The sequence below is a fragment of the Cricetulus griseus genome (genome assembly GCF_003668045.3).
Source record: "Cricetulus griseus strain 17A/GY chromosome 1 unlocalized genomic scaffold, alternate assembly CriGri-PICRH-1.0 chr1_0, whole genome shotgun sequence".
NCBI lineage: Eukaryota > Metazoa > Chordata > Mammalia > Rodentia > Cricetidae > Cricetulus > Cricetulus griseus.
In genome coordinates this window covers 74,533,424-74,551,783 of record NW_023276806.1, presented here as the reverse complement: position 1 = coordinate 74,551,783, position 18,360 = coordinate 74,533,424, and the positions used below count along the sequence as shown (strand labels likewise).

At 41.6% G+C, this 18,360-nt stretch overlaps 1 protein-coding gene across 6 annotated transcripts in view; it reads right to left on the bottom strand.

The window, feature by feature from the left end:
• The window catches only part of Rxfp1 (relaxin family peptide receptor 1), a 119,575-nt gene that overhangs the window by 27,180 nt on the left and 74,035 nt on the right, over positions 1-18,360 (bottom strand). For all 6 annotated transcript variants that reach the window (XM_027392910.2, XM_027392909.2, XM_027392908.2 and 3 more), the window contains 5 exons: positions 15,225-15,296; positions 11,840-11,911; positions 3,993-4,064; positions 3,835-3,906; positions 3,029-3,103 (listed from right to left, as the gene is read on the bottom strand). In XM_027392910.2, the coding sequence (XP_027248711.1) occupies positions 3,029-3,103; positions 3,835-3,906; positions 3,993-4,064; positions 11,840-11,911; positions 15,225-15,296 (363 nt within the window). The remainder of the gene's footprint in view (positions 1-3,028; positions 3,104-3,834; positions 3,907-3,992; positions 4,065-11,839; positions 11,912-15,224; positions 15,297-18,360) is intronic.

The window sequence follows — 18,360 nt, the reverse complement described above, 5'->3', positions numbered from 1 at the left end:
TCCCATATTTCCTTACTTCCTCTCAAATTCCTGGCCTCTTTTTCTTTTATTATATATATATATCATAAATATATATAAATATATAAGTACAATCTGCTGAGTCTTTTTAGTGTTGTTTATATATATATAATTTCAGAGCTGACCACTTGGTATTGGGTAACCAATTAGGTGCCCATCACTGGAAAAGACTAATTCTCCCTCTTACAGAAGTCATTAGTTGTCTGTATTTCTTTGCCAAAGGGTAGACCAAAGGGTAGACCTGGTGAGATTTTCCTCTTCGGCTTTAGTGTGTCTATTAGTGTTATCTTTGTTCGAGTCTTGTTAATGTGGCCATATTGTTGTGGTATCATGGGTATAGCTTCCTATCTATTCTGGGAGACACATTCTCACACCTGTACTTTTGTTTTTACAATCTTTTCGCCCCCTCCCTCCTCCATTTTGTGATGTGTTCCTTTAGTGCCCTAGGTGTAGATGTATCTGTTGGGGCTGGGCACCCCATGATCATTTGTTCTCTGCATTTTGATGGTTGTGGTTTTCTGTGATGGTCTCCAGAAGACAATATGTAGTTCCTGTCTCCCTCATTTAAATAGTCCTAGGAAAGACTCCCAACAGCTTGCCACTGCTGGAAGCCATCTTAATTGCCTTTTCAGATTGTTATACCAGCTGCCTTGTCCTCCACTCTCAAGCAGGGGCATGTGCATAGGCAACCCTCTTGAGTGCTTGTGCTGTGTGGAGCTGTCATCACAAGAACTCTGGTCAAAGCATCAAAAGTTACCTTTGTCCTTGAGTGCTGAGGACCAAGTGCAGGGCTTTGTACATACAAGGCTAGTGCCCTACCACTGAGCTATGTCCCCGCTGGAGTTGCTCTCACGCGGCCCCTCTTCTTTGCAGAGCAGTAGGGAGCGATACACTGCCTCGGACACTGCCCTTAGGCTTAAGGGCATCACACACTTAGTTTAGTGGTTGCCAGATGGCATGAAGTTACTCAGACAATGGTGATTCATGCAGGATAGAAGTGTTGGGGAGTTACCAAAGCCTCCAAGGAAAACTCGGGAAGCTCTAGAGAAACGCTAGTGTCCTGCCAGCTCCAGGGGGAGTCAGCCTTGCTTCGGGAACTGTACTGAAGATGACATTGACAGAGTGAAATATATCTGGAAGATAGGAATATCGGGAACTAAGGGATCTAAAAGTTGAGTACATTGAAGAAGAAGATGTATTGACGATGGAGAGTAATCTAAAATGAATATATTTGAAGTCAGGCTATAGAACGAGCAGCAGATTGACCCTCTGGAGGCAGAGTCTTTGTTCTGTGAAAGTGGCTGCTAAATGCTTAAAGTTTTGCCTTGATGCATGCTTTGTGTCTGTCCTTATTTAAGTCAGACGTGTTTATTTTTACTTTTTATTTTTAAAATTTTTACTTATTTTTAAAATTCTTTTATTTTGTTGTTAAGCGTTAGTTACGAAGCTACCACCAGGTGGCAGTGCTCCCTGAAGAATCAAAGAATACTCATGAAGTAGTGCCTGCAGCTGCTCTTCCATCTCTGTAATCGCAGTACTAGGGACACTAGGGCAGGAGGATACCCGTGAGTGACTTCAAGGCCAGTCTGGGCTACATAATGAAACCTTGTTTAAAAAAACTTAGTCTGAATTAACATTTTTTGAGGGGTTGTTTAGGATTTAATCCAGGATGCCATGCACTAAGTAAACGCTTAGCCTCTGAACGCTACTTCAGTCTCACAAGGCACACGGTTTTAAGTGTTGATTGTTTGTCTAAGTACTTCTCAGTTGTGTTTAATCACTAAGTCAGGATTGCAATGGCTGTTAGAGTACCATTTTGAACCAAGCATCATTTACAAAGAAGGTCATTGATTCATTGTGTCCTTTTCTTTCTAGCTTCAGCTTGTCCACTTACAGAAAGAACTGGGCTGTCACACCAAGGTGCCTTTGAACTTTGAAACACTTGTGAAATGCTTCCTTCCCTGGAGGGATTCTAAATGAGCCCAGGCCAAACCTGTTTTGTTTTCTATCTGACCCCTTTCTCTTTGTGTTACAATCACAGCTGTCACCACTCACAAAAATAGTGTTTCTCACTATCTTCCTGTTCTTATAATTTGGCACTTTTAGTTTGCTGTGAACTTGGCTACCAAACAATCAACTTTTGAAAATGTCTTACAAAACAAGAAATAGAGGGAGTTTTCCTGATTCTGGTAGGCAGTTTATTGTTTGAACTTTTAAACAGTAATTTTGATTATTTCTTAGAAAAACAAACCTCTTTAGTCTATTTTTTTAAAAAAATAACAAGGCCTCACTCTGTACCCGGAACTGACCTTGAACTTATGTCAATTCTCCTTCCTCAGCCTCTTGCTTTAGTCTCCTAAGATTACAGGTGTGAACCTCACACCTGACCAAACCTATATTCTAAACAGGCAAATTTACTGTTTAATTGAATGCTAACTAGTGGAGTGTTATTTACTATCAGCAAAGCCACCTTGCCAACAAACTACACAGATCATGTAAGGGACTGTCTCAAGATATCTTGAATCCCCCATGTTCTCATGATTAGTGCTAAGCAGCACATTCTCATCACTCAGAATTTGGGGATAAGACTAAAGTGACTTAGCTTTCTGCATCAACTTAATAAGTGAGTGAACTGGCATCGGGAAAAGGAAGTGTGGCGCAGACCATGTGATGTCCCTTTGTCTTTCTTCTTCCCATCTCCAAAATATTTTTTTCTCTTTCAGATATTGCATTTTGGTGCAAGTTTAGAGAAGTTAGTCAATGAGTATGTTTAATATAAAAATACAATAAAATAATGCAAAGAAACTTGATACACTAGCCACCTGGCATAAAGACCCCCTGCTGCAAAATATAAGTTAGTCAAATTCAGAATATATATATGTATATATATATGTACATATATATATACATATATATATATGATACATATGAGATACATATATGTTACATATATATGAGAGAGGGGGAGAGAGAGAAAGAGAGGGAGAGAGAGAGAGAGTGTGTGACTTACAGCCAATGCAGCCGGGGCATGTGCTGACAGAGGGGTTTGTCAGGCAAACGGGTGAGGACATTATTCATCAGCACTCTAAAAAGGACAGAAACCACCAAAATCACATTTTCTGGTTCTTTTTTATCACTAGGCAAATACAGTTATTGTTACTTTTCGGAAAGTGCTAGATTCTCTTGCTTCAAGTCTTCCCACCACTTTCTACTCACCCTGAAGTATTGAAGTGCTTTTCTGTAAGAACATTTCTACATAAGCTGGTTTTCACTCAGGGGGCAGCAATGCTAGTCTTTGGGCAAAAGCCCATGCCCATCAACAGTGGACTGTGCAGAGGAGGTGACTTTTGTCTGAGGCTCGTCCTTTGCTGAAGTTGCTGCACAGGAGGGCAGTCTTAGGAGTACCTGAGCGCAGTACAGCAGTGAGACTGTGCTAAGATTTGGTGGGCTGGCAGAATTTTGTTACAAGATGATCAGACCTATAAGTAGCTTTAGAGACTATAGGCAAGGTGGTTTTTAGTCAAGAAAGCTTCCTTTAGGATTTAAAAATTACAAATTTAATGCTACTATCTTAAAGTTTGAATTTTTTATTTCTGCATTTTTCTTCAATTAGAATACTTTGAAATTTTTTATTACATTGATTTACTTATTTGCTGCTCTCTCTGTGTGTGCATGCCAGTTTTTATGTGGAGTTGATAGCCTGCAGGAGCCGATCTTTCAGTCACACAAGTCTTTGGGGATTGAACCAGCTCATCAGGGAGCCCTCTCACTTACTGAGCCCTCTGCCCTCCCTGTTTGTTTTATTTGAGTACTTACAAGAGAATAAGAGAATTTAGTCCATAAAACGTGAGTGGGGAAATTCGACTGAGGTGATTGTCTTCAATTATCCTGTTGGTAGGAAGAGAGCAGAGTGACACATGCATTTTCACAACATTAAAACTAATACAAGGAAATGCCACACAAATGGAACATACAGCCATTCCAGTCTGTGGAGATCTTCAAAAACTCCTGGCTTCAGGAAGGTTATTCTGTTATGACTGAGGTACCTGTAAAGGAAACACAACAGTGGTGAGTTTATTCTTTTAGATGTTTTGCAAGAAGGAAAGTAACGATGGTCATCACCCTTTCTAATTCTTTTCCTATTCTACACTCAACACATCACTTCCAGCCTCTGAGCTTCTCAGGGCCCACATCACTTATTGTGTCATTTCTAGCTTTTGATTTATCATAATTAGCTAGTAAATTGGTCTATCTTTTAATCACCTGCTCTGCGTCATCTGGATAGTTATCCATGCATCAAAGGCTTTTTTCCCAGGGAGCACTGTTGGGAGGGGCCTAGGACCTTTAAGGAGTAAGGCCCTGTGGGACTGACTCTTCAGTCATTGGGGGTGTGCTCTTCTGTGGTGCATTTGAAGGATGTCTTTCTCTTCCTTACTTCCCAGCGATGAGGCGAGTGAGGGCTCCGCCACAAGTTCCCACCATCTTGTGCTGCCTCAATCACAGGCTCGGAGTAATGGAGTTAGCTCATCAATCACAGACAAACCTCCAAAATCGTGAGCCAAAGATATTTTCTCTTTATAAGCCAATTATCTCAAGAGTTTTGTTATAGTGACAGAGAACTAACAGAATGGGATAGTTGTGACAGGTGTATCAGCCCATTCTTTGAAGGACATTGCATCTGGAGAGACAGACAGGGATGTGAACAGGTAAGTAGGCAACATACAAAAACCAGTGGGATGTGTACAACGTGTGGTTACTCTTCTACTGCAGAATGTGCCTGATCTGTAAAGATGGGACACTGAGGAACACAAGGGAATGGAGACAGAAAGAAGGCACAATTCAGAAGCATCTTGGACATGAAGTTCACAAAGCAAAGTAACTCTAGGGCAGGAGTTACTTTAGGCAGAGGAAATAGCATTTGCAAGAGCAACAGCAATAAGACAGTAAGAAGTTAAGAGAGTGTTAGAAAATTTAGTGTGCCTCACTGTGGTAGTTTGAATGTGATTGGCCCCCGTAATCCCATAGGGAGTGGCACAATTAGGAGGTGTGGCTTTGTTGGAGGAAGTGTGTCACTCTGGGTGTGGGCTTTGAGGTTTCCATTGCTTGGAATTCCACCAAGTGAGACAGATGACTTCCTGTTGCCTGCGAGATGTAGGACACACAGCTTTCCCTTCAGCACCAGCTATTACTTCAGCACCACGACTGCCTGCCTCCGTGATAATGGACTGAACCTCTGAAACTATAAGTGAGCCACCCCAATTAGATGTTTTCTTTATAAGAGTTGCTGTGGTCATAGTGTCTCTTTATAGCAATAAAAACCCTAACTAAGATATTCACCATGACAGGACCCTGGGAATGAACTTGGGATTTGGAGGTGGGGGGCTATGCTGGTACAAGGCCATGGCATGGTTCATTAATGAGTTTGACTCTTGTTGCCTACCCATCTTCCCCTCTCTCCCTGCAGAGCAAGCCAGTGCTATTGCACCGTGTTGATGTCTTTTTGTCATGTCTGTTTATATCTCAGTCTCTTCAGTGACGGGATATTTGCATTGAGTTATTAATGTTTGGTTTCTGACTCTTCTATTGACTATAAACAGTGTGTCCTGGAACACTTCTGGTGAGCTCTAGCTCCTTCATCTAAGTTGTGCCTTTAATTCCTCCCTCATAGGGTTGTAGTCACATTTGAGACAGGTCATGCCATCGGTGCTCTGCATGTATCACTGTTAGAACACAGTTTCTACCAAATCTCTCCCTATGATTCATTTGCAAACAATTATTCAAGTTCCACTTGCCCAGATAAATGGAGCACATTGGCACCTCTCCATTATTTTCCTTTTGGGAGGATTTTTATTTTTATTTTTTTTTATTTTTCGACACAGGGTTTCTCTGTTGGCAGAGGAGGCTGTCCTGGAACTAGTTCTTGTAGATCAGGCTGGTCTTGAACTCACAGAGATCCGCCTGCCTCTGCCTCCCCAGTGCTGGGATTAAACACATGCGCCACCACCGCCCGGCTCCGATTTTTAGTTTTTAAAGGCAGGGCCTCATCTAGCCAAGGCTGGCTTCCAACTTCTGAGGCTTGCTTTGAACTCCTGATCCACCTCCCTCTGTCTTCCAAGCACTGGGACTGTAAGAGTGCACCACCATACCTGGGTTTAGTGATGTGGGGACCAAAACCAGGGCTTTGTATCTGTTAGGCAAGCACTCTATTATCCCCAGCTCCCACTTTAAGAAACTCTCCTTTCTTTAATTTTCTTATAATTTATAGCTAACAACCTGCAAAAATCCTGCCAGGCATCTGACCTTTTTTTGCTATGTTTGACTTTCCCTTGTTTGTCCCCTAGGTTGAGCCATTTCCTTCTCTGCTTTGCAGGCCTGGATTCCAGGCCAGCAAAGGACTAAGACATAGCTTTAGCACATCCATGAGCACCTCTGGGCTCTGTCATGAGTCAATGCCCATCCCTTCAAGTACAAGGCAATGGATCCACGCTTGCACCTCACCCACGGCTATACTGTCCAGTCCTCTTTATTTCTCAGGGCCATCCTGCATTGCTGTAGACCAGAAATGATCACTTCCCATAGAGTACCTGTGACTTTGACCTTGACTGTCAGCCTGAATGGATTGAGAAGCATGTGGGAGATCAGTAGAGTACACTGTCTGTGAAGGGTCTCACAGCGAGAATTAACTATGGGTCAGGGGAGACTCCCCAGGGGTGTGGGTTAAACCATACTGCCTTCAATGATGGACTTCTGAAACCACAAGTCATGCGGAATCTCCTTCCCATTAAGTTGTTTCTGTCACAGTGAGGAAAGTCTGACTGGCACAGATCTATGATAGTAGAGTTGGTGTAAGCAACACAGGTTTTGACTTAAGTATTAATACCATGGTATTGCTTACTCCCCAGAAAATGGGAGGCTCGATGCCCTTCAGAACAGCTCAGGGATCCCTGAATTTCTTGGGTAGCAAGCATCTCCTTAAAGTCAGTATGTGTTCCAGAGACATTTACCTGAACACTTGTCCAATAAAGCATGGAACAAATCCTTTTATGCATGAACAAAAGCACGTACTTTGTGACATTTTAGAAAACACAATAGTCGGGTGCCAAGGAAGAAGTGGGAAGAGAGGGAGCCTTAAGACTTCTTTTCCTGCTCCATTTTGCCTTTCAAGAAGGTCTCCCGTATCTTAAACAGGAAGCCAAGTTGATGCTGTTGGAAAGTTCCAAATGCATCGAATACACCAATGGAGAGGAAGTGGAGCCAGGTGAGAATGAGTGAAGACAAGGGCAGCCAGCTCAGAACAAAAGGAAGGGGGAGGGGCTAAGGTGCCCAGGACCACTTTGTTACCAATTGCCAGGTGTTCTTGACTCCATCTCACACTTTGGTACCATAGACTACAAATATGATAGAAACAGATTTGTTGGATAAAGATACAGAATGAGGTAGGATGAAAAACAAATAAGCAGGGTTGATGAAATGGCTCAGCATGTCAGTAGTGCTTGCTATAAAATCCGGTGACCTGAGTTCAATCCTCAGGACCCACATATTAGGAGGAGAAAACTGAGGTGGTCCTTTGACCTCCACACTGGCCATGTCCTGCCCATGTAGTGTTCCACCCCGACCAGAGAAGACTGTAATAAAATTGAAAAGAAGAAAACTGAACCTAAATGGAAGGAATGAAAATACAGGGAAATGATTTATTCACCCAAGTTTTAGATATGTTTACTTGGAAGAGACTGCTCTGTAAGGACATGGATGAATGTGATGGCACTTTGAAAATCTATTTAAAAATTTTTCCCTGAGCTGGAGGGATGGCTCAGTAGTTATGAGCATCTGCTGCTCTTCCAGAGGACCTAGGTTTGATTCTCCACATTAACATGATAGTTAGTTCACAATCTTGGCCTAACTCCAGTCCCAGACATTTAATTTTCTTATAATTTATAGCTAACAACCTGCAAAAATCCTGCCAGGCATCTGACCTTTTTTTGCTATGTTTGACTTTCCCTTGTTTGTCCCCTAGGTTGAGCCATTTCCTTCTCTGCTTTGCAGGCCTGGATTCCTGGATTTTCTGTCATTTTCAGGCACGGAATACACAGGGTGTACAGACATACAAGAAAAAATATCCATACACATAAAATGTAAGAGGAAAAACTGGTTATCCTTTTTGTTCTCTCCTAAGCACTATGACACACAGCTCCACGTTAATTAGGATAGTTGGTATTGGAACAAGCCTTCAAAGCAGGAAAGAATGAGTGTGGGTGAGGATGGTGGAAACTAAAACTCTTATGTGCTGTTGGTGGGAGATTAAAATGGTTCAGCTGACAAGCAAGGGGTATAGAAGATAGTGATATAAAGCAATAAAGGAAAAATTAGAACAGGAGTGAAGGGGTGAGAATGGGAGGGGCGGGGGTTAAAGTGGGGGGATGGATGTCAGAGTACATGAGGGAGTGTGGGGAGGTGTAACTAACACTAAAGGACTTTTGAAAATTCATGCAGAAACTGTAGAAACTTCCTTACCTTCCCTCCAGCCCCTCCTCAACCCACTCCTCCTCTGCTTCTGTTCAGAAAGGAGCAGGTCTCCCATGGGCATCAGCAAATCATGGCATATCAAGTTGAGGTAGGACTAAGCACCTTCCCTTGTATTAAGGTTGGGCAAGGCAACCCAGTATGAGGAAAAGGTTCCCAAAAGTCAATCAAAAACTATTATAGACAGCTCCTGCTCCCATTATTAGGAGTCACACAAGTTGACCAAGCCGTTCATCTGTCACATATATGTCGATTCTTTGCAAGCTCTCTGGTTGTTGGCTCAGACTCTGTGAGTTTGCATGAGCCAGGTTAGTTGTTTTCTTGTGGTATTCTTGACCCCCTGGCGTCTACAATCCTTCCTCCCTCTCTTTGGCAGTATTCTCCAACTTAACTGTGGGTCTCTGCATCTGTTTTGATTGGTTACTGGATGAAATCTCTCTGATGACAGTTGGGATAGTTAACAATGTGTTCACAGGAGCTGGCCAGTTCAGTCCATCTATTATTAATCCACTCTTGTTAGGAGTCTTAGCTTGTACAGGGCCAACCTGTACAACCTTCATGGGAGCCAAAATTATACAATGGAAAAAAGACAGCATCATCAACAAATGGGGTTTGTATAACTGGATGCTGGCATGTAGAAGAAAGCAAATAAATCCATATCTATTGCTATGCACAAAACTCAAGTATAAGTGGATCAAAGACCTCAACATAAATCCAATAACACTGAACCTAATGGAAGAGAAAGTGGGAAGTATCCTTGAATTCATTGGCACAAGAGACAGCTTCATGAATAAAACACTGGTGGCACAGATACTACGCTCAATAATTAATAAATGGGACCTCATGAAACTTTAAAAGCTTCTCTAAAGCAAAGGACGCTGTCAATAGGACAAAATAGCAGCCTACAAAATGGGAAAAGATCTTCACCAACCCCACATCCCACAGAGGGCTGATCTCCAAAATATATAAAGAACTAAAGAAACTAGAGATCAAAATACCAAAATAATCCAATTAAAAATGGGGTATAGACCTAAACAGAGAATCCTCAACAGAAGAATCTCAAATGGCAGAGAGACATTTAAAGAAATGTTCAACATCTTTAGTCATCAGGGAAATGCAAATCAGAATGGCTAAGCTCAGAAACACAATGATAGCTTATTCTGGGAACATGCCACCATTGCTGGTGGACGTGCAAACTTGTACAGTCACTTTGAAAATCAATATGATAGTTTCTCAGAAAATTTGGAATGGATTTACCTCAAGACCCAGCTATACCACTCTTGGACATTTACCCAAAAGATGCTCAATCATACCTCAAGGACACTTGTTCAACTATGTTCATAGCAGCTTTATTTGTAATAACCAGAACCTGGAAACAACATAGATGCCCTTCAACCAAAGAGTGGATAAAAGAAATGTGGTACATTTACACAATGGAGTATTGCTGAGCTGTTAAAAACAACGACATCAGGAAATTTGGAAGCAAAGATCATCCTGAGTAAAGTAACCCAGACCCAGAAAGACAAACATAACATGTACTCACTCCTAAGTGGATATTAGCTGTAAAGTAAAGGATAACCATGCTACAGGCCTAGAGAGACTAGTAACAAAAAGGGTCCAAAAGGGGAAACATGGCTCTCCTTGTGAAGGTGAAATAGGAGAGATCTCCTGGGTAAACTGGGATAGAATGGGAACATAAAGGATCAGATTAGGGGGCGTGGCTGGAGGGAGAGACTTCTGAAAGAGATGACTGAAAAATAGGTGCATTTTGGAGTCAGGTAGAAACCTGACACAAGGGAAACTCCCACAAATCTACAAGGATGACCCCAGCTAAGACTTCTTTCATTTTTCTTAAGCGAGAGAGAGAGAAAAAAAACCATTAAGTTGGGTGAGTAGGGGAGGGGAAGGATCCAGGAGAAGTTGGGGCACAAGAATATGATAAAAATATACTGCATAAAATTCCCAAATAATTAAAAAAAGATTCAGCTGTTGGAGAAGTAGCTTCCAAAAGAAAAAAAAAAGTGAATTGAACTAGCATGTGAACAGCCATTATACTTCCTGGCTTAATGCACCGAATAGAACCGAAAGCAGGGACTCGGACAACTGTGTGGACTGAGTAATAGTAGTCTTATCACAACAGAAAAAGACGGAAATTCCCAAGTGCCCATGGACAGATGGATGGATAAAAAGAATGTGGTACACATACACACAATAGAACACTATACATCTTTGAAAAAGAAGAAATTCTGATACATGCTACAGGGAGGAATGCCAGAGACATCAGGCAAAGTGAGATAGGAAATACACCAGATTCCACAGTCAGAAGCTTTGCTCTTTTAAATTTGTTATATGTTAAACTTTTATTTGCCTAGATCTTCCTGTTTCTGGATTACGGGCACATAACCACCAGGGCTTTTTCTTTTCTTTTCTTTCTGTTCTTTTCTTTTCTTTTCTTTTTTTTTCTCTTGAGACAGTGTTTCTCTGAGTATCTCTAGCTGTCCGGGAACTTGCTGTGTAGAACTCACAGATCTGCCTGCCTCTGCCTGCTAAGTGCTGGGATTGAAGGCATGCACCGCCACTGCCTGCCCACTAAATCTATTATATGTTAAATGTTTATAAGGTAAGACTAAACATTATAAAAGAAGTTAGTGGTGGTGCTCATGACTTTAAGCCCAACACTCCAGAGGCAGAGGCAGGAGGATCTCTGTGAGTTTAAGACCATCCTGGTAGCTTACACAGTGAGATAGTATCTCAAAAACTTACAAAAATGTGAGTGAGAAGTTGGGGGTGACTCACAGTGTGTGCTTAGCACACACAAGACACTTGTGCCCTCAGCATGAAAGGAAAAGCAAAGCAAGGAAAACTGGGGAACCCCCTTGTCTCTTCTACACCATTAGGTTTCTTATTTTGATAAGGTCTTTCAATTGCCACTCCTGCTGTCATTGCCAGTGTACAATGAGTTTGTCTTCTGAGCCTGGCTCTGTATATCTAGTGTTGCCTATGGCTTTTTCGTTTGTTCCCACACAGTTGTGTGGTGGGCCCTATTAGAGCAAGTATCAAGCAGAGAGGCAGCTGGTACCCAATGGCACTCCCTTGGCAAGTTAAATCAGGGTTCAGCCTAAACACAGTGTGCCCCCAATCCCATGTTCCCAGCCCCCAATGACACTGTCCCTTCAGCACTATGCAGGCCCCCAAGCGCTGTCCTGAGCACTAGAACTGGTTTGGACTGGAATGGGTTAGCCTGACAGGTTGCTGTTGGTCTAGGGAGCCATTTAGCTTCCCCCCCACTCCCCGTACTTACAGCTTAGTGAGGCTGCGCAGTCCTCTGAAAGCAGACACCGACACGAAGCGAATCTTATTGTTTTGCAGGCACCTGTGACCAAGAGTAGTCAAAGAGAAAACAACAAAACAGTGTCAGCTTCGGAAGATGGAAAGAGCCTGGCAGACAGACGCCAGCAGTGGTGGCGGCACATGCACGTGCTGATGGCCTCTGTCAGCTGAGATGGTACAGCTGAAATCAGAAGGTGACTCGAGAGGAAAGGGAGATGCAGAAGACCAACTGGCTGAAACTGGTATTTTGCTGTTAAGTTTGCGCAAGCTTGGGTCAGTTTTTAATTACAAGTCGAAGCCATATGTGGAAATAACATCAAGCTGCCTCTAAGTGCTCATCTCCATCCACAGGTACCTGCAGCTCTCCGACCTCACCAGGGACATTTCTTTGTGCAGTGGACACTCACCATTAGTCAATGTGCAGAGTAGGTGTGCAGTGAATGCTCAACTAACTGGGACATCTGCATCACACTGCTGCCCTAGGCTCAGGGACCATTCATTGTGAAGGAGGTGTGAAGTGTGTAAGAGCCAGAGGTCTGGAGGATGGGAGTGAAACAGGGGCTTCTGGACGTAACAGGACCACTACACTGGTGAGCACACAGCAGCTGGTACCTTGAACATGATCAAGCAGTTAACACTCTAGCATGGAAGGGGAGAGCATCGTGAGCCCCCACACCTAACTGAGGAGCTATGGACAGTTGATGGCTTCTAGGAGGAGGGCAGCCAGTTTTCTTTAAGAGTCTGGGCCCTGGTAAGTTAACTATGTTCCAGTGGATGGCACCCCTCTGCCAGTATATGGGTAACATAAGTTGAACTTAGTGGGTCACTGAAGAAACACACAGAAAGAGGACACACAGTTGGGAGGGTGGGGAGGTGGGGGTGAATCTGGGAGGAGTGTGGGATGAATATGATAAAAACACATTGTATGAAATTCTCAAGCAGTAAAATTATTATAAAAATTTGAAGCTATAAAGGTACACAGATAGGGGCTAAGGTTACCATCTAGAATTTTCTAGACAAGAACTAATGCAGAGAAAAGCCTGAAAGCCAGGCTTTAAAATTTTTCTGTTACATTTACCCAGAGTTGTAAGTGCTCGTATAGAACTGCCCCCCCAAATGTTTGTGACATGCTATGCCACAAACCATATTGTATAGCAACATCAAGTATTAGTAAATCAAATTTAGTTTTATTAATCTGACACCCTAAACCTTGTTCACAAAAGCTCTTGTGATAACTTATAAAGGGTGTCAGTAACCAAAAAGTGATATGTAAAGAAAAAAATCAAGACTGGAAGAATATGAATTAGATTATGTATGTGTCGATCAAGTCCACATTTTCTGATATGACTTTGGAAATGAGATCTCAATCCCAGAGGATGGACAGAGTAAAATAATGCCATCCCATCTGCCTCAGCACCAGTCTTGGCCTTCTTCAGGTCCAGCCTGCCCCAGGCAGTGCACTCTTGGTTCCTGGCGATATGTTGGTGACTGTAATGAGTTTATACTAACTCCATCTATTATCTTAAGAAAGTACATATCTCTATTAATAAACCCTAATAAAATCAAGGCATCCATGAGACTAAAGTGAGACGTTCCGAGATGTTGTCTTGAGAGTATGCTTCAGGGACAGAGCATCTAAGCCCAATAATTCATTAATTATTTACAATTTAGTCATTAAGTTGACCTAAATCACATGGAGACCACCTTGGGTTATTGTGGATTTCATGAATACATTCATGATGCTCACCTGAAGAGAGGGAAGCATGCCCAGAGCTGCTCAAGCCAAAGAAAGAGAATGAATTTACTGAACTGAACTTGCTAACATATGGAAAAATTTGGTGGTGGTTTGAATAGGAATGATTCTCATAGGCTCATATATTTGAAATTTTGGTCATTAGGACGTGGCACTACTTGACAGGGATTAGGAGGTGTGACCTTTTTGAATTAGGTGTTGGAGGAAGTGTATGACGCGGGAGGGTGGGGGGGTGGGCTTTGGGGTTTCAAATGTTCAAACCAGGCCCAGTGTCTCTCTCTTTTGACTGCCTGTGGTCCAGGTATAGAACTCTCAGCTACTTTTCCAGCACTGTGACTGCCTGCATGTCACCATGCTTCCTGCTACAATGGCGATGGACTAACCCTCTGAACTGTAAGCCAGCCTCAATTAAATGTTTCCCTTCATGGGAGTTGTGGTGGTCATGGTATCTTTTCACAGCAATAGAACATTGACCAAGACAAATTCTTCACAATTTAAACTCCGCTCAACCTCCCATGTAGTGCAGGGGATTGAAATCAATGTCTGGTACATACTGAACAAGTGATCTACCTCAGGACTAAATCTCTAGCTCACTATTTAATAGTGATAGTGGGTCTTGTAAAAATCATCCCTTTTTAAAAGTTATTTTTTAAAGATTTATTTTATTTTCAATTATATGTACATGTTTGTGCTTGTGTGTTCATATGTGCACATGAGTGGGTCCTCCTGGAGACCAGAGGTGTCGGATTCCCTGGAGCTAGAGTTACAGACAATTGTGAGTGGCTGACTTGGGCTGGGATTTGAACTCTGGTCTTCTGAAAGAGTAATATTTACTCTTAACTGCTGAGGCATCTCTGCAGTCCTTGTTTCTTCTTCTTCTTCTTCTTCTTCTTTTTTTTTTTTTTTGCATTTATCTATTTGTGTTTGCACACACCAAACAGTATATGTAAGGATCAGAGGACAACCTTTGAGATTAAGTCAGTTCTCTCCTTTCAGGGGGCTGTGCTCAGGTCATCAGGCTTGGTGCCTGTGCTGGGTGGTTTTATTCTTATAAATCCCATATATATATATATATATATATATATACATATGCATAATACACATATGGAAAACACACATACACAAATAAATGGGAGTGCATACATAAGAAACCACACACATACATATGTGTGTATATGAGAATATATGTGTATGTGTTTTGTTACTCTAGAAAACCCTGACGACTATGACTAAAACAGTGCTTTTCCACTGAGCTATCTTGCTAGCCCTGATTTCCTCACATCTTTCTCTGAGATGTGCTTTGAGCTGATCCATGACAGGAGGGGGCAGAAATCCCTATTTTCATTCTGAGGTACATGGTGGAGGGTACACAGAACACGTGCTCCAGTTTGTTTAGGGATAGTTATCTGAGGTTTTTCTAGAATGTCTCCTAGAAATACTCAGACATTTCACCTGCAAGTCACCAGCTAAGGGCCACATAATTTCTCCAGGTGGGATTATTAGACTTAATATGTGGTACGATGCTATTTTCTACAGAAGGAACAAGAAACGGGTGCACAAGACTGCAGGTTCAATATAAGACCAGAGTTAAAGTTTTCCTTACAGCTTTTGGAGCTCATGGTACTTTCTGAAGCCGTTGGGAGGAAGTGCTCTTAGGAAGTTCCACTGCAGGGACCTGAAACACACACACAGTTCGGTCTTGCTGAGCAGATTTTCACTTTCATATCTTACTTCTAGTTAGAACATGGGTGGTCTTGAGCTAGATTCTGAGCTGGATGCACTGGGTTAATGATGTGACTCACCAAGCCTAACTAGTCACGCTTTCTCCAAGTCACTCTGGGTGGCTGAGCCACCACTAAACCCATCTTTCACCTTTATCCTAGCTTATTGAGACACCCTTTCCTACAGTGTTCAGCCTTAGCTTTCAAACCAAACTCTGCCTTACAGTCTTGGGGTGTTTATATTGGGGAAAGATAAATCGTTTGATAACCTAGGTAAAAGTTTGATGCTTTTAAAAGTGTGTTTGTTCATTCATTCATCCATCTGTTTGTTCATCATTCATTCATTCATTCATTCATTCATTCATTTTCTCAATAAATGCTCATTAAACTCCCACCATGGGCTTTTGTAAGAAAAGCAACATTTCTGCCCTAATTCTCACACTCTGTTTGGGTGATTAATGATATCCCTTGCCTATAAACTAGAGGATTCCCTCAGAGTTAGTCCTCAGGGATAAGAAGGCAATAATAAACACAATATTCTTATTGTGTTTATGTACACATTCATTTCAAAGTGACTGTTTAGGGATTATTTCAGTGTGTTGGGAATTTTGGAGGATATCTGGAAAAACAAAGGAGATGATGACATTTCCTCCTCTTGTAAGAGAAGATTAGAACCTCAAAGACTATGCAAGTAAGCACACTTAATAGTCTTAAAAAGAGGTACAAGTGAGATTCTATGAGAACCCCCAAAGCAGGGGCTAACCACCTGTGGACAGTGGAGTGGACTGCCTTACAGGGAGGGAGGCTCTTTCAAGACTTTGCAAGAAATCTCTTTTGTAAAGCTGGGTCCTTATTAATGCATGCTTAGGGTTTATAGACAAACATTCTTTCTAAATAATACAAAATACAGCTTCATTTATATTTTCAAAATGCCCTGATATTAAAAGGGGTATATATTATTTTCATTGATTAGGAAATCCCCAAATACTTTAATCATATAAGATATATTTATATTTTAAAATTTGATATTATGTTTGTTCTTCACAAAGTCATATACACACACACACACACACTCATATCTGTGGGTGTAAGCAGAGAGAGCAAAAGGCAAGCCAGAGCTCTGCTCTTTAGTGGTTAAGTTTGAGGATCTAAAAGTCAACTCTCGAAGTTAACGTTTATTGAGCTAGAACAATGCATAAATATTTATAGCTATCTGTGTCTGCCCATCTCACTCTTTAGCATCTATTTGAAACATTTTCCAAAATTCTCAACTTCAATAAACATTCATTGGATGATTGGCTTCTTTGATACTTTATTTACATGTGATTTAAGCCATTCCTGATGTTTCCCTGTAATAGCTGCAACTCAAAATCTGGAAGAACTTAGTAAAGGAACATGATATTTAGTCTTGTAATACATTTATACAAAAGTCTAGAGCTTTTTTTCCCTCTCAAACAGAGCAAATAGACTGCAGCAAGGTTATGAAACTGAGCCAGGATCTGCAGAGAAGAGTCTATAGGGACAACTGGAATCACGCGGTTTAATCAAAAGTACAAGACAATGCTGTACAGCAATGTGTATTGATATATATATATATATATATATATATATATATATATATGTATGTATGTATGTATCCAGACTTGCTGTGTGTGTGTGTTTACAGTCCTGATGATGACTCATGCATGCTAAACAAATGCAATATTACACTCCAAGTCTAATAATGTTTTTTTCTTTTAAAAAACAAACAGTCAAATGTTGCAGATTTAAACCTCTGAGCACTATACCTCCATCTATAAATGCCTGTTGAATATCCACCCAATGACCTGTTAATATGAAATTGAGATAAAAAATCTCACACTGAAGTGTTGATCATTCCCATCTTATTGGGACCTGGCCTCCTCATTCTTCTATCCATGTGTAATCCAGGGTGGGCACCCTGAAGTCACCTCACCTCATTGTTCACTTGGTTTCTTGCAGGGTATGACCTTAGCTTTAGTTTTACTCTCCATCTCTCTATTTCTCATCTCTCTGTCTCTCCCCCCTTCCCTCCCCCTTCCTTCTCTCCCTCCCTCCCCTTCCTCCCCCTTCTTCCTCCCTTCTTAGGTTAAAGCTGATGGATATATATCTATTTATGTATATATACTATACATATGTGATCAGAGCATTTCTTTTTAAATGGAATCATAATTTCATTAAATTATTTACCCTGTTCCCCCTAGCCCCCATCTTTTTAGCACTCTTTCTCTGTTCCTTTCTTTCATAAAGGGTTAGTTGGATTGTTGGCAAATAGATTCCAATATCACTTGTGGGAAAATGAGAAATAAGGTTGGCTGCATCAGTCTTTCATTTGGACTTTCCAGTCACTTGATGTAAGCAGTGGGGGTGATTATTATTTCCCTCACCAGTCAGAACTGAATTCATAGACAATCTTCTTGGGACCTCCCTCAGTTTCTGTGGGGGAAATCATTACTTTTTCTCTAGCAGAGCTAATTGCTATGATTAGCCATGGGAGGCAGGGGTACACTAGTGGATGCTTCCTTCTTGTCCAGGAATTGTCACTTCCTTGGGAGAGCAAACTTTTGTGTTCCCAGACTGAGATCCACAGGCAACACCCAGATTCTGAGAACTTGATGGAACTCTGCTGCAGCTCCTTTACCTGTGTGCCAAGCATCTGGGTTGTCTGGCAGGTTGTTTGAGAAAGGCAAGACTTGCCAACACCTGTATACTCAAGGGTTACTCTTACTGTGTCTGCATGAACCAGAAAGCCAGAGTCACAAGATATTAAAACATATGGAGAAAGAGCCCACACAAACAAAACCCTAAACCCAACCAACTCAATAAAAATTGTACAGAAGCTTTACTTTCCATTGAGTTCTTTAAAAAAATCTGGACCAAAATATATGTTAAGTATGTGTTTGTGTGTTGCTGAAGTCTGGTTGAGTTTAAATAACCAGAACTAGAAATAAGCACCACAAACACTGTGCCCAGCAAGACACTTTTACAAAACTCCTTCCC